The sequence below is a fragment of the Lampris incognitus genome, chromosome 1, assembly GCF_029633865.1.
Source record: "Lampris incognitus isolate fLamInc1 chromosome 1, fLamInc1.hap2, whole genome shotgun sequence".
In the NCBI taxonomy this organism is placed as follows: Eukaryota; Metazoa; Chordata; class Actinopteri; order Lampriformes; family Lampridae; genus Lampris; species Lampris incognitus.
The window spans coordinates 19,898,093-19,916,827 of NC_079211.1; the positions used below are offsets into that span (position 1 = coordinate 19,898,093).

An 18,735-nucleotide genomic window follows, 5' to 3' on the forward strand; every position below is an offset into this window, starting at 1 on the left:
CGATGTGACCATGACTACACAGCACTATTTCTGTGAGCTGTGCGCTCTGCTACTTGACATTGAGAAGCCAGGATTATGTGGCTCCACTACTGTAAATGACAAGCTCCTGACACACAAACATGCACACACAAATACATACACACACGCACGCACGCACACACACACAAACACACACACACACACACACACACACACACACACACACACACACACACACACACACACACAAATGTATACATAGATCCACTACTGCAACTGAATGTGAACTTTTCTGACAAACACATGCAGAACATTCTCCATTCACATTCAAATTTCTGCCTCGGGAACTGTAAGTCTGATGATTCAAACTTTATTCATACCACACGTTTCATAGCCCAGGAAACACAAAGTCAAAACAATGACAACAAACACTGAAAAGTACCCCAAACCATCCAGGAAACTGTGCTACACTGAGAAGAATATTAATGACTACATCACTTCGAGAACGGCGGCCCCCAGAATCATGCGTATGCCCACCTGTAGCTCTCTCTCTCTCTCTCTCTCTCACACACACACACACACACACACACACACACACACACACACACACACACCCACACACACATAAATAAAAGCTAACCTATAATGGGCCATAGCAGCTCTTTTCGAGACAGGGGCTATTCTTGGTACAACACACATCTACGGCACACACAAAGGCTTGAAATACACTTTGTTTTGAAGTATGGTGGCAAAAGTTTCAAAAAATGCAAGTCAATATTTGTGGTTACTGTGCTGATCTTTGCTCAAATAAGGATATGTTGAGTGCCAAGTCCTGCATAGGTCTAGCTGCTAAAAACCCAATTAAACATTTGTCTTCAACTACCTTTCCAAATTGCTCAAAGATGTCTGCTATCCCGCTTCTTCAGTATATATATATAGAATGTATGGGAATTGAACCCACAGATCGTGTGGAAAACTATCCCGTAGTAAACTTGTAAACACTGGGATTTTACCGGGGATTTTGGCTGTAATGGGTCGGTTAACCTCCTGAGCCACACAGTCACAGCGCCACGACATCAATCCACCGCATAGCCTTTCATGGATGCACTCTGTTGCACACAAACACACACACACACACACGCACAGTCAGTGTAGCAACATCCGTGTAGGAGGTGAGTTCAGTGAGTGAGTAACATTCGGTTAGGTCCCCGCCTGCCTTTGAGTCCAGCTGGGCTGTTTGACTATCCTTCCCCAATTAAAACCTATATGCAGCGCACACACGGCGGCATGACTTGCCTGCTGCTCATAATCTTGCTGTGCGTGGTCTGTCTGAACTCTGTGGTAACCAGGAGTGGTCGACGACGGCTCAGATGTTACAGTAGTGTGTCTTTGAACGTGACATCTGTTGGCTGCATGAGTAATGGTGTGGTGCTGTGACATGATGGTTTGTGGTTGGAGATCAGGTGTCCCCGAGCCTATGCTGCACATCTGTTTCCCATGGCTAAATTCATACATAGTAAGACGGTGCCCTGGTCCGGTTCAACTCACTGTAACCTATGATTGTTCTGTCAGTGAGCCTGATCTGTCAGTGAGTCTGTCATCGACACTGATCAGTTGTCCAATTTGCACTCTGTGTGTGATGAGGATGAGGAGGGCTCTGGTGTTGCTGTTGATTTAGCGCTCAAGGCAAAACAGCTACGAGGATACGTGCAACAAGGTGCAATATAAATAAGGTTTATTATTATTATTATTGTTGTTATTATTATGTCTGCACTGACACATTGCTTTGCACATTGACTTGCCTTGTTATGTTTCCGTTTTTAATTTAACACAGGCTGAATTATGGAGCTCTTACGGCCTTCATATTTATAGTGCTTAAATCTAAGGCACCATTCATAATAGCTTTAATTGCCAGGATACAGGTGCTCCAGTTGAAAGGAACTGCCCTTATGTCAGAGACAGGAGGAAACACAAATATTATGTTATCTATAACCACAATCGCTCCTGAATGGGCCAAAAGGACACACTGGTGTTGTCATACATACCCAGACGGGTCCTTTTAAAATATCACACTAATGGGAATTCAAATTCAGGAAGTGAATCAGATGGCTAAAATAAATTTGACCTCACTCGTAATAAGTATAGCATTATGAGTCTCCCATTTGTACAAAAACAAAAAAACAAAATGTGACGAATAGACCATCGAAAGCTTTGTGATGAGGTGAAATAAAGTCACACAGTCCCTCACAAGAGTTATAAATTCTGAGATAAAAAGTTTTATTTCTTTCCGAAAGAAAAAAAAACATCTTTCTTAAACTGAAATCACTTCAAACTGCAAGGCAGGTTGTTTTGAAAAGACTGAAACTTGAATTCACATTTTTTTTTCATCAATAGCTTAACATGGATCTCAGTGTGCACCGTCCACCAAGTGAGTTGCCACTTTTTCTGTTACCCATGGTAAGACAACAATACAACATGTTAGTGTTTCTACCCAACACCTTCTACCACGCCTCGTCCAAACAAGGCCTTCGGCAGGATAACTGACTCCCTTTTCGACTTTTCTTAGCAATACAGAGACACAGAAGCCGGATGCATGACTTGGATGGCTATTGATCAAACATCTAGGCAGACCTCAAAAATCAATGCATCATAATGGCAGACGGGATTGTGCCCGTGTAACATTTAGGGCAGGACACATATTTGGTGTCTAGCTGATCGCTCTATTCATCACAGTTGCTATTCAGCAGCTACTGCGTGCTAAAATCAAAGCCAGTTATCTGATATCTATGGAAGGCTCTTATTTTGAAATATTTGTTCGTCCACAATCAGGGGTGATGTTTGCCTTTCTAAGGTTCATTATTAATAAATATTGATTTGCATCAAATACAAAAAGACTAACAGTAACTTCATTTTTTTGTTGTTGATGTTGTTGTTGTTTTTGTTGTTTTTACAAACTGACAGTGCATTTTGAGTGGATGAGAGTAGTTAGAATTCTGCATAAATACAGCAACACATAAATAAATAAATTAAAATAAGTATTGTATAAATAAAAGGTTTACAGTACACTAAAAAAACTGACGAACGTGTGCGGGAAAATATAAAATGCTGTCTGTTGAAAAAAAAGAAACAAACAAACGAACAATGGAGATACTCCATGTTGAGCTCTCATTGTCGTGTTGTCGGGCGTAGGGGGTGGGGGGGTTGCAAAGATGTATCCTGTTCAGTCTAAAAGCGCCTGGTAACCAAAACGAGCACCGAGTCTAGACACATTCCTCCTTCTTGTACCTCTACCGCTTGACCTCCATGTGCTCATTACATATCTAGTCCGTTCTCTGGGTCAATCAGTATTCCAGTTTCAGGCAGGCTCTTTCCACACAGGTCGTGACTCGTGAGGCCCTCCGGACAGTCCTGAGCTGCCCAGTTACATCTGATTGTTCCATCCAGTTTGTGGGTTAAGAGTGCCAGGATACGGGGCACGCCCACTCTGTTCCCTTCTTCATGTACGTTCCTTGTTCCTCCAGGTTTTTCGCAGTTCACTTCCCCTTTCTATTTTGAGGTAGAATTTCCGCATCCTTTCCTGAAATATAAAAAGGAGCAATGGGCAAATTTTAGTTCATTTGGGACAGCGAAAAGAGTAAAAATTCAGCAAAAGAAAATAAAAAAAATCTGCACGTCATGTGTGATTCACTGTGAATGTCTTCCAATCTTGAATACAACGGAAGATGTTGGTATATGCGCGTTTGGGTGTGTATGTGTGTGTATAGGGAGGTGGAGTGGGGGGGTTTACTCACCCCTGTCTGTCTCCTCAGTGGTTGGGGGCTAACCCTAGTTTAACCTTCTCCTCATTCTCCACATCATACGCTCCCCGCTTATGAAACCTGTTAGTCGATGAAAGAGAATGACCCAGTTTAGACATAGTCTCAACCCATTGCAACTAACTCTTAATTACCTAGAAGAGCCGTTAATGTTTGTGTGTTCGTGTGCGTGTGCATGTGCGTGTGTGTGTGTGTGTGTGTGTTGTACTGACCTGAGTGCTAATAGAAGGCCTATGATGGTGAGACAGAGAGAAGACAGCACCACTGCCACCACAGCGAGTGCTGTGGTCCTGCTGTAGCCCTCCTGGGTCCTCCCCTCCACCGGCAGGGTGAAGAACTCACACCGCACCCCAGAGTAACTTGGATGACATCTAAAGATAGACACAGAATGGAAGAAAAACAGAAGGTTCATATCAATGTATTGGTGGTATCATGTGCATGCTGACAGTGCTGATGGCATGATATCTTTAAAGGGGGTTATGCTCAATAAAAGAGAGGACAATAACTGTAGTAACAGTGGAGTGTGTGCAGTTGAGTTGGTTTAAGGATGGTTAGACTGATGAACGTGTCGACTCTACTTACACACAGGAAGGTGCAGGGATGTCCCTCAGGTACTGGCAGGTGCCGTGAATGCAGAAATCTTTATACTTCCTCAAACATGGATTCCTCTTCTTTCCCTTGCCCTTTCCCCTCCTTTTTCCCTTTCCTCTCCTTCTCTTCCCCTCACCCGTCTCTGCATCCAAAATGGGAGACGGGTCCTTGGGCTTGCTGGACATAGCAACTGAAACAAACAAAATAATGAATGAGGGCGACACAAACTCAAAGAGAGCGCACAGGTGAAAAGCTCACTGCGAGCAGTGTCAAGGTAAAACTTAACGAAACTTAACTCAACTTAACTCAACTTAACTCAACTTAACTCAACGAAAACTTAAAAGAGGGAGGCGTCCCCATGCACAAACAGATTTGTCGTGACAGGTCGAGTGTGTCTTACCTCGAGGCAGTTCGACCTCATAGTCTCCGGACATGCCACCGTCATCATCCTCATCTTCATAGTAGTAGTCATAGTACTCCTCATCCTCCTCCTCTCCACCGTACTCCACCGACGGCCTGTCCACAGCAATACTGTCGCCCTCTGTCCGTCTCTCGTTGTGTGTGTCCAACAGGTTGATGACAGCCGTGTGCTGTTGCCTCTCACTCTCGTGCCTGTCAACCACAGCACCGCTCGCCAGCCGAGACATCACTGGGGGGGAGAGGTGGGGAGAGAAATATTTGTATAATATTCCGTTTAACACTTCACTTAAGCTGACACTGACTTACAATGTCTACCTCCAAACCCTAAAATATAGTTTCTGTTGCAAACAACAAAAAAGGAAAAAAGGGGGGAGGGTGTGGATGGACGGGCGGGCAAGTCGAAACATGTTAAGCATGGTGAGTGCCTTGACGCCACACGTGGAGTGCTTGGCTGAGGGTTTTTTTTTTCTTTTTGTGGTTTTGGCTCAGAAAGCAGGTAAGGAAGTAGTAAGCTGCGGGGGTGAAATGTGCCGTGGGTAGAGCAAAGCTGGATTTTGCTCACACACACACACACACACACACACACACACACACACACACACACACACACGCACACACACACTCACACACGCACAAACACTCACACACGCACACACACACACACACACACACACACACACACACACACACACACACACACACACACACAAAGAAATAATGCATGGATGGACGGTTAGCTAATGTCAGGCAAGAATATGAGTTAAAAATAAAGTGTATCCCGTTACATAAAGCATGCTCCAAAATAGAGAGATGACCCCACGGGATCTCGAATAGCTTTCGCATCATGAAAATCGTTGCCGTCAAGTTATAAAACTTCGGGAGACCCGTAGACGGCGCGCAAGGTCGTGCAAGAGACGTCCGTGCTAATAAACTGGAGACGTCCGGCCTGCTTTCCGCAGGTACATGCTACATGACCGCCGGCCGGAGGAAGGCCCGCGATGCTAAAGCAAAAGGGCTTTGACACTGCGAGCACAAAGGCGGACATGTAATGAATAAAGGTCGGGAAACACCACTGACGAGTCCGAATGAAAGTTGGAACTCGAAACTTACCGAAGGCGTGAACGAGCAGGAGCGCGACTCTTAGAATCCTCATGTCTGCAGTCGCGCGGGGAGGTGGAAATAAACTCTTCGGTTTAGCGATTGTATTCCTTAAACTTGCTCCGGAACTAAATATTCCTTCTTGTATTCTTTTGTTTGTTTTTGTTTTTTGTTTTGTGTGGTTTGTATGGAGTTATTCCGCCTGGATCCGGTGTTATATTCAAGATGCCTGAAGGATCTCGGGAGGTGCAGCCTCGGTCGAGCGGGGATGAGTGAAGGAGCGTCTACTGAAGGAGAAGCCGGTATTTATAGCTACTGTTCGACCTTACCACGCCCACCACCAGTTAGCGCATAGTAAACCAGTGTAATGACCTGTTATAGCGGATTGCATTGTAGTGTTAGATATGGCCCAAGAGAAAACCTTTTGAATTATGAACCACAGGGTTGCTTACATTGATTATCGGGTTGAGTTTGGCTGTCGCGCACCTCTGCCATACAAAATATAGGCCAAAAAGGTATTTTCCTCAACATTGACATTACTATGCTAAAATAATTCCCATCCCCAACCTCCGACCTCCTTTTAATTTTACCTTATCTCACACCCCTCACCTCTTCCTTAGAATATTGGCTGTTATTGTTATGATTATTATTATTGGCCTATTATTATTATTATCATTGTTTTATTATTATTATTTGTAGTAGTAGTAGTAGTAATTACTCATTCGACTATATCGAGGCCGAAAGATATGTGTTGCTGAAAGTTATTCTACTGTCTTGACAAAATCGCATCACCCTGACTGCCCATGCATTTATTGACAGAACATTAAGCTTTACTAATCTTCGTAGGTGTTTGTCTAAAATATGAAATTTATGCACATGAATCAGACTTAGATATTTGATTAAGTGTACCCAGTCTATATGAAATTGTAGGTCTTTTTTGTTAAATGTGTTGTTATTCTTTCCATTTACACGTGTTTAGCCCTCCAATTAGACTTGTTCATAACTTCCCTGAACATTCGGTGGCGTGTGTGTGTGTGTGTGTGTGTGTGTGTGTGTGTGTGTGTGTGTGTGTGTGTGTGTGCGCGCGCGCGCGCGAAAAGCCTTCTGAGACTGCAGCTGCCATTTAGGACTATACAAGCAAACTGGACTTGATTTTGTTGACAACTAACAATCAGTTGTGTTTGAGTTTAACAGCTGACCTTTGCTTATTCTAGGGTTATTTGTAAGGTTCTTCTTTGACAAGGGACGCGCTTATAACAAAAATTAAAACAATATGCCTCTATTCTGTGAGGTTCGAGGGGCAACGTGCCCAATACACAGAATGAATGCGCTGGCTCCATCTAGTGGTAACGATCGGGAAAACAGCTCTTTAGCCAATTTAAGATGGGGATGATGAAATAACGTAGATAAGAAATTTGTGACAATGAAACGGATAACCATTAATAAACATTTTGGTAGCCCCTTCGGTGTGGTAAAATCAGCATCTTTGTGTTTATTTAACATTTCTTCCTCTGGTTTCGATGCTGTTTGTCTAATCGATTTGCCGCTCTAGACGCGATTGCTCTGGTCTGGTCACATGACTCGTTGGAAAAAAATGGCCGACGAAGTAGGGGAAACAAACACAGCTTTGGAGGATGGCGAGACAGAGAAGACAGATCTCGAAGTTTTAGAAGTGACAACGGACAGCAAGGCCGACGACGATGACGGGCCAGTTGCGGAACGCACTTGGTCTGCGCCGATTCTGTCGCTGGCGCGAAAGGCGACGGAAACACTGAGCAGCGGGGTGAGTTACAACCCCGCTTTGAGAAATGCCTCATCGGGATCTGCTGTCAACTCCCCGGCAGAGAGAGTCTCGGAAAACGAGTCCAGTTGCAGCACTAACAGCGCCAAGAAGTTACCAGGTAGGCTACAATTAAAGTTGGCTGCTTCCAGGCCAACTAAATCCTCTCCTACGGTGTGCAACACATTATATAGCCACGGTCTTGTTTATTTGCAACCTGAAAGAATATGGAAGGGGTTGCATAATCTCACCAGATGATTCAGATCCTGTTTATAACTTGCAAAGCTCCACTTGCAAAGAATGTGTCACTTTAACAATGATTAGGGGGTTAAGAGGGGGACATGAGGCAGTTGTCCAATAAGTCGTTAAACCAGGCTAAATTATATTATTTGTCAGATAATCTAGACTGTTCTTTCTCCAAGAGTAATCACAAAAAGTGGACATTGCTATATTTCATTTTCTAAACGAGAAATAAACGTTTTTAACCTGACATGACTGATTAGCCTTACATTGCATCCTTTGCAATGTGACATTGCACATGTGTATTCTGCGATGTCAATTCTGAAACGATATATTGTTCAGTCCGCATGACCTAAATCAGGATTTGATGCTTTTTTGGGGGGGGGGGGTCTGTCTTGGGAGAGAGCGCTTTGAGTGGCTGTTGCAGCTAGAAAAGCGCTATAAAAATGCAACTTGATTGATTGATTGAATTGTACCCGTCCAATTACCCCGCTCTTCCGAGCCGTCCCGGTTACTGCTCCACCCCGTCTGCCGATCCGGGGAGGTCTGCAGACCACCACGTGCCTCCTCCGATACACGTGGAGTCGCCAGCCGCTTATTTTCCCCTGACAGTGAAAACCAGGGAGGACATAGCGCGTGGGAGGATCACGCAATCGGCGCCCCGACCAACCAGAGGAGGCGCTAGTGCAGCGACCCAGACACATACACACATCCGGCTTCCCACCCGCAGACACGGCCAGTTGTGTCTGTAGGGGCACCCGACCAAGCTGGTGGTAACACGGGGATTCGAACTGGAGATCCCTGTGTTGGTAGGCAACGGAATAGACCGCCACGCTACCCGGACGCCCTGGATTTTACGCTTTTAATGTGTGCAAAGAGGACAACAGGCCTCGATTGTCATTGCAATTTATAAGCGTGCTGTGTGGTGTGTTTGAATGCAGGCCATGGCGCCACATTATTGCATGCTTATGTGGATCCAAAACACGCTGAGAAGATTTACACATACGGGTAAGAATGACCATTATCCACCTATTCCAGTATTTTACCTCTATACATTAAATCCTTTGCAGTTCTGCCACCCAAAGATCCCGTGTCGATAGAGAGATCCAACCTTCTAAGCATGATGAAGCTGAGCATTAAGGTATTAATCCAGAGTTCCTTGAGTCTGGGAAGAACCCTGGATTCTGACTACCCTCCACTGCAACAATTCTTTGTGGTTCTTGAACACTGCCTCAAACATGGACTAAAAGGTGAGATTGTGTTTAATGTTGATATCTTTATCATTAAATGATAGAATATTGTTATTGATTGTTATTTTTGGGATTGATTTGAAGTAAGAATGAATGTCTCCAGATATGACCAGAACAGCAAGGAGAGCCAACAAGAAGTTATTTGTCTAATCTCCTTTCTCTCTGTTTTCAGCCAAGAAATCCTTCATTGGACAGAATAAGTCCATCTGGGGACCGCTGGAGCTTGTTGAGAAGTTGTGTCCAGAGTCCTCTGATATTGCTACAAGTGCCCGAGACCTGCCCAGCCTTAAGTAAGCTCCCTCATATCATTCTCTGTTAAACCAAATTGTGAAAGACCTGCCTTTGTTTGATTTTCTAGTTTATACAGTTGTTTTCTTTTAGGACAGGTTTGGGCAGGGCAAGAGCTTGGCTGCATTTGGCGCTCATGCAGAAAAAAGTAGCTGACTATATGAAAGCCCTGCTGGATCGTAAAGACCTCCTCACGTGAGTTTCTTAGCTCAAGGAGGTGGATTTGAGACAAGGTGTTGTATGACAATGTCACATGATACATTTTTTATCCACAAATTTACCCTTTCATCTCTCCCCACTTTCCTCTTTCGCGTTCCTGCATGGCTGCCGATGCCTAGTGAGTTTTATGACCCTGGAGCGTTAATGATGGAGGACGAAGGGACTGTTATTGTGGGGTTGCTGGTGGGCCTGAACGTTATTGATGCAAACCTTTGTATTAAAGGGGAGGACCTAGACTCACAGGTGAGTCATTAGGGGGCATACCAGGCATATGTGCCCCCTATAGTCACACCTAAGCTAACTCCTGAGATACAAGTCAGTCAAGCAGTGCTAAGTCCTTGTCTGTCTTGTTTAGGTGGCAGTCATTGACTTCTCCCTTTACCTGAAGGACCCAGTAAACAGTGAGACTCCAAAGGAGTAAGTGGGGTTCCCTTCCACTCTACAGTTTATCTGTACTGCTGTTTATTATGTCTTAAAAACTCCAGATTTTCACTTTGGTTTACACTACAGACTCTGTCATGAAAATAAATAAGTAGTGTTTAAAGATTAGAGATTTTTTTTTCTTTTTGCTTTTCTCAGTGATACGAAGATGACAGCCATATTAGATCAAAAGCACTACATCGAGGAGTTGAACCGTCACCTCAGTGGCACTGTTTCTGACCTGCAAGCTAAGATGGACTCTTTAGAAAAGACTAACAGCAAACTTGTAGAGGAGGTCAGATGTGTGTGTGTGTGTGTGTGTGTGTGTGTGTGTGCGCGTGTGCGCCTATGTACCTATGTGCACTGGGGGCGTAAGATACAGTGCATCCGGAAAGTATTCACACCCCTTCACTTTCCCCACATTTTGTTATGTTACAGCCTTATTCCAAAACAGATTAAATTCCTTTTTTTCTCATCAATCTACACACAATACCCCATAATGACAAAGTGAAAAAGATTTTGTAGAAATTTTTGTAAATTTATTAAAAATAAAAACTGAAATATTGCATGTACATAAGTATTCACACCCTTTACTCAGTACTTGGTTGAGGCACCCTTGGCAGCGATTACAGCCTCAAGTCTTCTTGGGTATGAAGCTACAAGCTTGGCACACCTATATTTGGGGTATTTCTCCCATTCTTCTCTGCAGATCCTCTCGAGCTCTGTAAGGTTAGATGGGGAGCGTCGCTGCACAGCTATTTTCAGGTCTTTCCAGAGATGTTCAATGGGGTTCAAGTCTGGGCTCTGGCTGAGCCACTCAAGGACATTCACAGACTTGTCCCAAAGCCACTCCTTCATTGTCTTGGCTGTGTGCTTAGGGTCGTTGTCATGTTGAAAGGTAAACCTTCGCTGCAGTCTGAGGTCCTGAGCGCTCTGGAGCAGGTTTTCATCAAGGATCTCTCTGTACTTTGCTCCATTCATCTTTCCCTCAATCCTGACTAGTCTCCCAGTTCCTGTTGCTGAAGAACATCCCCACAGCATGAGCTGCCACCACCATGCTTCACTGTAGGGATGGTATTAGCAAGGTGATGAGAGGTGCCTGGTTTCCTCCAGATTTGACATTTGGTGTTCAGGCCAGAGTTCAGTCTTGGTTTCATCAGACCAGAGAATCTTGTTTCTCATGGTCTGAGAGTCCTTTAGGTGCTTTCTGGCAAACTCCAAGCGGGCTGTCATGTGCCTCTTACTGAGCAGAGGCTTCCGTCTGGCCACTCTACCATAAAGGCCTGATTGGTGGAGTGCTGCAGAGATGGTTGTCCTTCTGGAAGGTTCTCCAATCTCCACAGAGGAACGCTGGAGCTCTGTCAGAGTGACCATCGGGTTCTTGGTCACCTCCCTGACCAAGGCCCTTCTCCCCCGATTGCTCAGTTTGGCTGAGCGGCCAGCTCTAGGAAGAGTCCTGGTGGATCCAAACTTCTTCCATTTACAAATGATGGAGACCACTGTGCTCTTTGGGACCTTCAATGCTGTAGAAATGTTTGGTACCCTTCCCCAGATCTGTGCCTCGATACAATCCTGTCTCGGAGGTCCACAGACAATTCCTCTGACTTCATGGTTTGGTTTCTGCTCTGACATGCGCTGTCAACAGTGGGACCTTATATAGACCGGTGTGTGCCTTTCCAAATCATGTTCAATCCATTAAATTTACTACAGGTGGACTCCAATCAAGATGTAGAAACATCTCACGGATGATCAGTGGGCACAGGATGAACCATGAGCTCAATTTTGAGTGTCATAGCAAAGGCTGTGAATACTTATGTACATTCAATATTTCCGTTTTTTAGTTTTAATAAATTTGCAAAAATTTCTACAAAACCTTTTTCACTTTGTCATTTTGAGGTATTGTGTGTAGATTGATGAGAACAAAAAGGAATTTAATCCATTTTGGAATAAGGCTGTAACATAACAAAATGTGGGGAAAGTGAAGGGGTGTGAATACTTTCCGGATGCAGTGTATGCTTTGCTCTGATTAAGAATGTAGCCCATCAAGATTGACCCACATACATATTATTTTCTGTTTGTTTTTTCCCCCTCCACTTAATTGTTGCTTTTCCTCAGCTCACAGCTGCAACCGACAGAATCAACTCTCTACGGGAGGAACAGGAACAGCTGAGAAAAGAGAATGAGTGTATTTTGCAAACCAGCCAAAAAAAAGAAGAAGTAGGTTAGATGACCCAAGGGCTGATACATTTACTCTATCATATGATTAAACTGTGTCATTTTCAAAGAAATCCTGTCCTTAATGCAATGTCACTGCATTCCAGGCAACTCTACAGGACAGTCAAGTGGAGCTGGAAACGTACAAACAGACACGGCAAGGCCTGGATGAGATGTACAATGTGGTGTGGAAACAGTACAAGGAAGAGAAACGCATTCGCCAGGTGATTAACCCTGTGGCAAACCCATGACTAACCCTTTGGTGTGAGAGTTTACATGTCTATATTTTCCAAATGTCCACTCATACTCCAAAATACCAAACAGAAACACTACAGGCAAAATAACAGTCTCTTAACACTAGACAGGGTGGCCTGGTGTTAAGCTAGAACTGAATTTAATTTGCGTATAATGTATGTACACTACCGTTCAAAAGTTTGGGATCACCCAAACAATTTTGTGTTTTCCATGAAAAGTCACACTTATTCACCACCATATGTTGTGAAATGAATAGAAAATAGAGTCAAGACATTGACAAGGTTAGAAATAATGATTTGTATTTGAAATAAGATTTTTTTTTAAATCAAACTTTGCTTTCGTCAAAGAATCCTCCATTTGCAGCAATTACAGCATTGCAGACCTTTGGCATTCTAGCTGTTAATTTGTTGAGGTAATCTGGAGAAATTGCACCCCACGCTTCCAGAAGCAGCTCCCACAAGTTGGATTGGTTGGATGGGCACTTCTTGCGTACCATACGGTCAAGCTGCTCCCACAACAGCTCAATGGGGTTCAGATCTGGTGACTGCGCTGGCCACTCCATTACCGATAGAATACCAGCTGCCTGCTTCTGCTCTAAATAGTTCTTGCACAATTTGGAGGTGTGTTTAGGGTCATCGTCCTGTTGTAGGATGAAATTGGCTCCAATCAAGTGCTGTCCACTGGGTATGGCATGGCGTTGCAAAATGGAGTGATAGTCTTCCTTATTCAGAATCCCTTTTACCCTGTACAAATCTCCCACCTTACCAGCACCAAAGCAACCCCAGACCATCACATTACCTCCACCATGCTTAACAGATGGCGTCAGGCATTCTTCCAGCATCTTTTCATTTGTTCTGCGTCTCACAAACGTTCTTCTTTGTGATCCAAACACCTCAAACTTGGATTCATCCGTCCACAACACTTTTTTCCAGTCTTCCTCTGTCCAATGTCTGTGTTCTTTTGCCCATCTTAATCTTTTTCTTTTATTGGTCAGTCTCAGATATGGCTTTTTCTTTGCCACTCTGCCCTGAAGCCCAGAATCCCGCAGCCGCCTCTTCACTGTAGATGTTGACACTGGTGTTTTGCGGGTACTATTTAATGAAGATGCCAGTTGGGGACCTGTGAGGCGTCTGTTTCTCAAACTAGAGACTCTAATGTACTTATCTTCTTGCTCAGTTGTGCAACGCGGCCTCCCACTTCTTTTTCTACTCTGGTTAGAGCCTGTTTGTGCTGTCCTCTGAAGGGAGTAGTACACACCGGTGTAGGAAATCTTCAATTTCTTAGCAATTTCTCGCATGGAATAGCCTTCATTTCTAAGAACAAGAATAGACTGTCGAGTTTCAGATGAAAGTTCTCTTTTTCTGGCCATTTTGAGCGTTTAATTGACCCCACAAATGTGATGCTCCAGAAACTCAATCTGCTCAAAGGAAGGTCAGTTTTGTAGCTTCTGTAACGAGCTAAACTGTTTTCAGATGTGTGAAAATGATTGCACAAGGGTTTTCTAATCATCAATTAGCCTTCTGAGCCAATGAGCAAACACATTGTACCATTAGAACACTGGAGTGATAGTTGCTTGAAATGGGCCTCTATACACCTATGTAGATATTGCACCAAAAACCAGACATTTGCAGCTAGAATAGTCATTTACCACATTAGCAATGTATAGAGTGTATTTCTTTAAAGTTAAGACTAGTTTAAAGTTATCTTCATTGAAAAGTACAGTGCTTTTCCTTCAAAAATATGGACATTTCAATGTGATCCCAAACTTTTGAACGGTAGTGTATGTGTACCATTATAGGAGCTTGAGCGGGAGCTTGAGCTGCAGGTGGGGCTGAAGCAGGAGATGGAAGTGGCTATGAGATTGCTGGAGAAGGACACTCATGAGAAACAGGACACACTGGCAGCTCTGCGGCTTCAGCTTGACCAAGTCAAGGTCCTTAACCTACAGATGTTCAACAAGGCACAGGTATCACTCTCACACACACACACTCACTTTTTCTTTCTCACATATAACCGCACACACACACACCTAAAATGCTCAATGTATGTTTATCTTTAGGACTGTCAGCGCGAGGCTGAGAAAAAGCAGGAGGAAGCTGTGCAGCTTGAAAAAAAGATGAGTGAAATGGAGAATGCAACGAAGGAGCTGGAGCAAAGGTGTGTTTGCTTGCTTGAGTGTAGAGTGGATGTTAACAGTGAACACACCTTTTCAAAACTTTAGAGTGGATAGACTAGACATTTTTTACTCACATTTGAATTTGGTAAACCGCAGTTATCATATTTTTCATGTATCTTATAATTCTGTTATCCAAATTTCAATTTTGTATTCTGTAAATTGTTTTATTCTGTACGCACATTCATTCCATATCTGTCCGTCTTGGGAGAAAGATCCCCCCTCTGTTGCTCTCCCTGAGGTTTCTGTGTGTTTTTCCCTGTTAAAGGTTTTTTTTTTTTAGGGCATTGTTCCTTAACTGATGCGAGGGTCTAAGGACAGGATGTGGTATTGCTGTAAAGCCCCCTGAGGCAAATTTATAATTTGTGATATTGGGCTGTATAAATAAAATTGACTTGACTTAGAATAAAGGTGAAAACAAAGGACTGCACACTTCTGAAAGCGCATTTAAATGGAGCATTAAACAGCAAAACATGCCCAATCATATGAAATTGGTGCATAATCTGATAAGAGGGTGTGTTAATGAATATTATCCAAATGATGGGCCTTTATTTTTGTTCCAGGCTTCAGAATTCAGAGCAGGAGCGCAATCAGAGGAACCAGTCAGACAAAGACATGAGATCTGAGCTTGAGGGTAGGGTGGACGCTCTGCAGAAGCAGCTGGCTGACCTAGATACACTGAGGTAAGGACACATACACACATATACACACACACAGTTCAGATCTGCAACATCACACAGAATCCCCCCCCCCCCCCCGCCATTAAACAGTCTTAACAGGGGAAAGTAATCTGGGCTCAAAGTCCCAACGCAGGTTCACCTTAGAATTTCAGCATCTCTACATGAGGTCTTCAAAAGGAGAACCACACAGACATAGTCACCCATGCAGACTTGGGAGATAAGTAGTTGCCATTTCCCCTTTCTCCTGTGTGACCCAGGGTGGGTTTGGAGAGTGAACTGCGCAGTGAGAAGGAACAGAGGCAGAGCATGCAGAAAGCTCTCCAGAGAGAACAGGATAACAGCGTGGAGCTCCGCACACAGCTACAACAACTCCAAGGGCTTCACACGGTCAGTATCGCACACATCCGGGTCGGGGTCAGTCCTCCCGAGTTGAGGTAATTGCAGGAGTTTTTTTTTTTAATTCGCGAAATGTTTAGTCTTGACTGTCAAGACGATGGAAAAAAGTAAAGAAAAACTTTAAAGGTCAAAATGTGCATTGCGATTCACACAATGTATTGAATATTCAAGTGATAATGTATTGTTATATTAACAATGAAATGAACATGACAAAAACAAAAATGAGCATGCACACACACACTAACCACTTTTATTATTATTATTGGTTCCTTTTTGTGGTGTGAGGGATGGTGGTAATTTGGTGTTGAGACCCAGGTTTTCCCCTGGGCACATTTCTGGATCATTTTCAGTAGACTGCCCCTCATTTGAAAATGTATTTCATCATATATTGGCAATTCTGCAGTTTGTTTTGCACAGTTAAAGCTGTTACAAGACGTTTGACGCTACTTCTTTATCAGTTATCAGTCTCAATTTCATTTTGATGCCTCTATATGACCAACATAAGTCAATGAGATCTTCGGCATGTAATGATTCCAAATGCTTGTTCACAAGTCTGATTCCCCACGAAATTTGACAAGATAATTTACGGCTTACAAACTGGAGACATAGCCACTATCAGATACCTCACTGCTGTATATTTTGCAAACATCATAGGCTTAGACCTTTGCATCAATTAAACTTTTTTTTTTTGTGGATGAGCTGACCAGTCAGAGCAAATAATAAATTTCTATTTACATTTTTATATTTGTTGGCAGTCATCAGGTCAGAATCAGAAATTCTTGTATTGCCATGTGCATTCCATGTACTAGGAATCTAGCTTGGCATTTGGTGGTACAGACTAAAATAAGATTTTTTTTTAAAAAGTGCGAAAAATGTATGTGTGTGTGTGTATATATATATATAACATATCTAGAAAAAAATAAAAATGGCAAAAGTAAGTCTGTCACTCGGGGCAGGGGGCCTGTTAATTAGTCTGACTGCAACAGGGGAGAAAACTGTTCTTATGGTGTGAGGTTTTCACCCTGATGGACTTCAGCCTCTTGCCAGAGGGAAGTCACGAAAAGGTGATGTCCAGGGTAGGAGGAATCCGCAACGATCTTCCCTGCCCACCTCAAAGTCCTGGAGGTGTGCAGGTTCTGGAGAGATGGGAGGCAGCAGCCAATCACCTTCTCTACCGAGCGAATGATGCGCTGCAGCCTACCATGGTCCCTGGCGGTGGCAGCAGCGTACCAGACAGTGATGGAGGAGGTTAGCATGGACTCAGTGATGGAGGTGTAGAAATTCTCCATCATTGTCTGGCAGGTTGAATTTCTTCAGCTGCTGCAGGAAGTACATCCTCTGCTGTGTTTTATTGAAGAGGCAGCTGATGTTTAGCTCCCACTTGGAAGTCCTGGGTGCCCAGGAAACGGAGTGGCTCTGTAGTGGTAACTGGGGAGTCACACAGTCGGGGGGGGGGGGGGCACAGGGCTGGGTTTCTCCTGAAGTCATGACAGCTAGAATAATGTGGGGGAAAAACTGCAGTTGTATAGTCAACTTTGTGCTTTGGGCATTTAGGAGCTGCAGGACCTGAAGCAGGAGAAGCAGCAGCTGCAGCAGATGTGTGAGCAACAGGAACAGGCTCTTCAAGAGATGGGTCTGCACCTCAGCCAGTCAGTACCCCTGATCTTCCCCTTCTCTTTATATCTTTCTCCTCGCTCTTTCACCCCATTTTTTCCCACACGATTCCTTCATACAAGTTCCCTTTTTAATTTTTTCCCCTCTTTCTCACAGGTCTAAACTCAAGATGGAGGACTTCAAGGAGGTAAACAAAGCCCTGAAGGTAAAGTCCGAAGGAGCTTTTGAGGGACAATTTTAGTGCCATTATCGGAGACGTGTGTCTCATAGCGTTTTCCCTGTTGCCCCCCAATCAGGGCCATGCCTGGCTTAAAGATGATGAGGCCACTCAGTGCAAGCAATGCCAGAAGGAGTTCTCCATCTCTCGCCGGAAGGTAATTTTCTCTTTCACTGAATAAAGGATTATCTTTATTGAGATCTAGTTTTGAGTTTCACGTCCTCAAATGGTCCTTAAATTCAGAGACTTGTCTCTTCTCAGCACCATTGCAGGAACTGTGGAGACATCTACTGCAATAGCTGTTCCAGTAATGAGCTGGCATTACCTTCCTACCCTCGGCCTGTGCGGGTGTGTGACATCTGCCACTCCCTCCTACTGCAGAGGAGTTCCTCCACAGGATCCTGACACTACACACACATACGCTGTCATACCCCTTGATTTCAAAGAACTGTATCAAATCATAGGACGGAAAGCAAGTTGTTGTTTCCAGTTTGTTCCTGAAATTTTGTTTGGCACAATTAATAGGGTGCCACGTTTTAATTATTCTTACTAATGGCATGGACTAATGCTTGCATTGTGACTACGCTCCAAAGATGGGTTTACATGCAATTTATCATGTTAATTATGGCAAGCTGCACTTGAATAAGCAAAATTGACCCCTTTCACAATAGACAAAAACCTTTTTCTCTTAAATTGGGATTCTTCTTACACTGCAACAAATTTGTTGGGTTTTCACTGGCTTGTTAGACGTCATTTTAGTTTATGGAAAATATGTAAACTTGAAATGTATCAAGCTCCTGGTTTTTAATTGGATCTGTAATTATGGATTGTTTCGACCCAGTGAAATTGCAAGAAAATTGAGGCATTTGTGCAAAATTATTCTGCCAGTTTTTTTAAACACTGGATATTTCCACTCCACACAAACTGCAGTCACCAATCTTTAATTGTAAATAACTTTAGAATGTTAACCTTAATCAAATTGTCCATTTTAGAATGTATAATAGCGATGGAGTTTTGTGGATTGTGTTTAGTGCTCCAAAGCCATTTTCTTAAGCAATTTGGGCATATTTTGACCAAAATGTTTTC

The 18,735-nt window shown here is 43.5% G+C and overlaps 2 protein-coding genes across 2 annotated transcripts; one reads left to right on the forward strand and one right to left on the reverse strand.

The window, feature by feature from the left end:
• Nucleotides 1-2,232: 2,232 nt before the first annotated feature.
• On the reverse strand, nucleotides 2,233-6,170 carry hbegfa (heparin-binding EGF-like growth factor a). Its single transcript, XM_056283030.1, has 6 exons — nucleotides 5,916-6,170; nucleotides 4,786-5,034; nucleotides 4,377-4,575; nucleotides 4,007-4,165; nucleotides 3,771-3,857; nucleotides 2,233-3,556 (listed from the first exon to the last, which is right to left on the reverse strand). Exons 1-5 carry the CDS (start codon nucleotides 5,956-5,958, stop codon nucleotides 3,785-3,787), a joined length of 723 nt encoding a protein of 240 aa, XP_056139005.1. The 5' UTR covers nucleotides 5,959-6,170; the 3' UTR covers nucleotides 2,233-3,556; nucleotides 3,771-3,784.
• A 1,508-nt stretch (nucleotides 6,171-7,678) lies between these two features.
• Nucleotides 7,679-18,606, forward strand: rufy1 (RUN and FYVE domain containing 1). Its single transcript, XM_056284343.1, has 17 exons — nucleotides 7,679-7,804; nucleotides 8,994-9,173; nucleotides 9,346-9,463; nucleotides 9,555-9,656; nucleotides 9,800-9,923; nucleotides 10,036-10,097; nucleotides 10,260-10,395; nucleotides 12,216-12,317; nucleotides 12,422-12,538; nucleotides 14,368-14,535; nucleotides 14,629-14,726; nucleotides 15,306-15,425; nucleotides 15,680-15,809; nucleotides 17,373-17,467; nucleotides 17,589-17,619; nucleotides 17,729-17,806; nucleotides 17,911-18,606. The coding sequence occupies exons 2-17, from the start codon at nucleotides 9,044-9,046 to the stop codon at nucleotides 18,052-18,054; spliced, it is 1,755 nt and encodes a 584-aa protein (XP_056140318.1). The 5' UTR covers nucleotides 7,679-7,804; nucleotides 8,994-9,043; the 3' UTR covers nucleotides 18,055-18,606.
• Nucleotides 18,607-18,735: the final 129 nt, after the last annotated feature.

Bases quoted from the DNA above. Each gene is read 5' to 3' on its own strand.
- rufy1 (XM_056284343.1), top strand. From the start codon at position 9,044: ATGATGAAGCTGAGCATTAAGGTATTAATCCAGAGTTCCTTGAGTCTG. The intron at 10,396-12,215 runs GTCAGATGTGTG...GCTTTTCCTCAG, and splicing joins ACAGCAAACTTGTAGAGGAG to CTCACAGCTGCAACCGACAG. The intron at 17,620-17,728 runs GTAAACAAAGCC...CCCCCCAATCAG, and splicing joins AGATGGAGGACTTCAAGGAG to GGCCATGCCTGGCTTAAAGA.
- hbegfa (XM_056283030.1), bottom strand. From the start codon at position 5,958: ATGAGGATTCTAAGAGTCGCGCTCCTGCTCGTTCACGCCTTCG. The intron at 4,166-4,376 runs GTAAGTAGAGTC...GTCTATCTTTAG, and splicing joins ATCCCTGCACCTTCCTGTGT to ATGTCATCCAAGTTACTCTG. The intron at 3,858-4,006 runs GTCAGTACAACA...ATCGACTAACAG, and splicing joins GGCCTTCTATTAGCACTCAG to GTTTCATAAGCGGGGAGCGT.